We start from the raw sequence: 3,797 nt of genomic DNA, 5'->3' as shown, positions 1-3,797 counted from the left end.
ATTACTGGTCAGATGAAATCTGGTGAGACTCCCAATACTATGGCCCTGAAATACATTCGGTGCCTGGAATAAAACTCACCCCCAGGGGCGGGCTCTAAGCCCAATAGTTAACAAGATGTACACGCAGACCACTCAACCCAGGATGCCGCACCCACACACTCAATGGTAATACAATACCAAAAAAAGAGCAATAGACCATGGGACACCAGAGGACCAACATTCAAACTGAGGAAATGCAGGACAAACAAGAGTGCATAATTATGAGGGGCACAAGGGGAGGGTTGCAGGGTAGGGAGGAGAGGAGACTGGATTAGTGTTGGACATGGCAAATGGGGAATGACACTAAATGTACGCGTGACGTTGAATGTAAAATAGGCTCTTAAAACAAAGATAATAATTAAAAAAAAAAAGAAAACTGATTACTTTAATGAACTTATTTGCATGTGACCAATATAAAAAATACCCATTAAAATGATTTATATGATAATTGCATAACAAACATCTATTCCACCTTCTGCCAAAGACAATGAACTCATTGAAAGAATCAATGTCTCCACTGCCTGCTGCAACATCAATTTGCTACATTTTGGCTATCTTACCAGAGATGCAGTTGGACTATGGGATACATGCTGATATCACCACATGTGCCTTCATCCTGCACCCAAGGACACAGAATGGCATGGTTGGATGTTATGTAAGATAGAAATAAAATAGTCATTACCTTGGCTTCCTCCCAGAGTAGCTAGTCTGAAGACTTCTTTGAGGGTGAGGCTTTTCTCATTTACCTTATTAATTAAAAGGATATTGGAAACCATCACTGCTCTTCTGATTGCATCAAGCATGGACGATGAATAACCACCAGCAACATCTGTGGTGAATAAGACAAAGCCAACCTTGTGAAGGACAGATAAGGGTAAACAGTAACCTTATGAGGGTAAGTGGAATATTAGACACACAAGATGAGTTTCTGTTTTTAGTGACAGATACAATCTCTAATATACTTACAGAAAAAATACTATCTATGAACACAGAGTAGCTACAGACCAACATTTAAAGGCATTCAAAGCCTGCAATTAACTTCAAATGTATATATTAGTTTCCTAGAGATGCAGCAATAAATTACAACAAACTTGATGGCTTAAAACAACAGAAATTTATTTTCTCACAGTTCTGGAGGCTACAAATCCAAAATCAAGGTGTCAGCAGGCTGTTTCCCAAAAGTTCTAAGGGACAATCCTTCCTTGCTTCGTCCGGCTTCTGGTGGCTTCAGGTGCTCCTCGATTTGTGACAGCATCACTCTAATCCCTGCCTCCATCTTTACAGGCCATCTCTCCTGTGTGTCTGTATATGTCTCTCCTTTTCTGTCTACAGGCACTCATCATTGGGTTTATGGCTCACCCTAGTTCAGAACGATCTCATCTCATCTCAAGATCCTTACTTTAAAAACATATGCAAAGACCTTTATTCCCAATTAGGTCACATTCTGAAGTTCTAAACATGTCTTTTGGGGATCACAGCTCAAGCCACTACAATATCCAAATGGTTAAATAAAAGTTAGAGAATGAACTCTTATCTCTGAATATTCCTTGGTAGACCTCTCATGGAAATGGTCCAAATATTATTGCATAGTCATAAAGATAATTTAGATAACATAATACATATTTTAAAATAAGCTCATTGTTCTGCATGGGATCTTAAAATATTTTATCTGACATAGAGAGGTACATGGGAGGTGCAGACAACAAAGATGAACCCTTTAGCACATACAGTACTGCGTCGTCTGTGAAGGAAAACATGGGTATATAGATGGGTAGATGGGTAGATGGGTAGACAGCTTGAACTATTAGGTATGTCTATGCAGTGGGGAGTGTGCCCAAGACCATGGGGTGGCAGACAATTGTTCTACAAGTGTATTGGTATGTTCTGTAAGAATTCCCCGGTTAATAGTAGAGCTGAAAAGGGACAAGGTTGTAGTCATTGCTTGGTCACAGCTAGCTACCCAGCAGTACCGAGTAGTTGAACTGATGGGCTCAGGACAATAGTGGCAGGGGACATCAAGCTCAATTGGTATAACATACTATACAAAACATTGTTCCACCTCCTACTTGGCAAGTAGTGACTGGGATCTTAAAAGCTTGCAAGCCGCCATCTAGAGACAACAATGGGTCTCTCCTCATCCAGAGCAAAGAAGAATGAAGAAAACCAAGGATTCATGGAAACAATTAGTCTTAGTGACTGGTACACCATGCGATCCACAGCCTATACAACTATGAGACCAGCAGAACTAGATGGTGCCCGGCTCCCACTGTCAGTAACTCGGAGGGGGATCTATGTAGGAGATGCTGGATAGAGAGGGAGAACAATGTGGAACAAAACTCAAAATCATTTGAAAAAAAAAAGGGGACCAGGTTTGCTGGTCTGATAGAGCTTGGTGGAACCACTGAGACTATGGCCCCTAGGTGCCCTTCAGGTCTGGAATTGAACCTACACCTGTAGCTTCCAGCCAAACAAAAGACAGGCATATGAGGTGAACGTTTACACTAGGTAGATACACTCCTTGGAGAGAACAATTATGGGAGAATAGAAGGGCTGTGCATGCACAGAGAGACAGCTCAGGGGGCAAGAGTGCATGGAGGGATGAACTCAGAGAAGAGGTAACTATTGGGAGGAAATGGGAGAGGAGCTGTTGCATTGCTGTAAATTGTAGTCAATGTCATGAGACAAAGTGTATGTGAAATGCTGTATGGAAAGTGAATTTGCTTTGTAAACTTTCATCCAAATCACAATAAAATATATATATGTATGTATTTTTTTTTCTGACACTTCCAGACAAGTATGAGGCAGAACTAATATCAGTATATGTTATGAAAACATGTAAAAAGTAAATATGTAATTGTGGATAAACTGGAAGGGAGAAAAGGAAACAAAAACAATGGTGTAATTATGGTAGATTTAAATACTTGCAGTTATTTAAAAAGAAATTACAGAAAGTAGTATTTTCCCCAATAACTAATCAAAACTATTGCTATAGAAAAAATAAGGAGATATCAGAAAACAACTCTATGAGAGAAGCCTTATATATTTAAGAATGACTCAGATTTTATTTAGTTTAAAGAAATAAAATGACTAGCACATGAGTAGGAATAGAGCTTACTTATGAAGAAATCATTTACAGGCGGAAATTTTAGCATTTAAAGCTTCCTGCCTGAAACATTTTATTATCTTTGACATAAACTTGATCTAAGAAATCACACTTGATCTAAACAGACAATTTTAAATAATTTCCCTATGTGACCATCCATAAACACAGAAATTCCAAGAGGTTTTATTTCCTTTGCAAATATGTCAGGATAAGGCTTTGGTAATAAAATACTGGAAGTGACCTATTTCCTTAACACCTGTTAAGATGGTCTGCTGAAGGTAAAATGTTCCCATTGTGCTTCTGCTACCTAGACAATTTTATTAAAAATAAAATAAAGTTTAAATTATAAAAATCAATAATACAGTTGCACATATAATAATCTCAATCAGTCCTTTATTCTTTGAGGTTTCTAAATCTTCTTCACCAGTTAATTGGAGTTCATTAATCCACATCTGCAAACATTTGGTTAACATCTTTCCTCATTGTTGTTGCTGTTGTTAAGTGCCTTCAAGTCATTTCCGACTCATAGTGACCCCATGCACAGCAGAACGAAACACTGCCTGATCCCGCGCCAGCCCCACAATCCCTGCTATACTTGAGCCCATCATTACAGGCACCGTGTCAATCCATCTTGTTGAAGGCCTCCCCCTCTTTT

At 39.0% G+C, this 3,797-nt stretch overlaps 1 protein-coding gene across 1 annotated transcript in view; it reads right to left on the bottom strand.

Moving 5' to 3' along the window:
• The window catches only part of GDA (guanine deaminase), a 123,084-nt gene that overhangs the window by 9,728 nt on the left and 109,559 nt on the right, over positions 1 to 3,797 (bottom strand). The window contains exon 11 of the mRNA XM_007938474.2: positions 722 to 868. Coding sequence (XP_007936665.1) covers positions 722 to 868 — 147 coding nt within the window. The remainder of the gene's footprint in view (positions 1 to 721; positions 869 to 3,797) is intronic.

This window comes from Orycteropus afer, unplaced genomic scaffold (assembly GCF_000298275.1).
Source record: "Orycteropus afer afer isolate SDZICR_OR568_19922 unplaced genomic scaffold, OryAfe1.0 scaffold00005, whole genome shotgun sequence".
In the NCBI taxonomy this organism is placed as follows: domain Eukaryota; kingdom Metazoa; phylum Chordata; class Mammalia; order Tubulidentata; family Orycteropodidae; genus Orycteropus; species Orycteropus afer.
The sequence above is the reverse complement of the archived record's forward strand: the minus strand, read 5'-3'. Positions and strand labels throughout refer to the sequence as shown.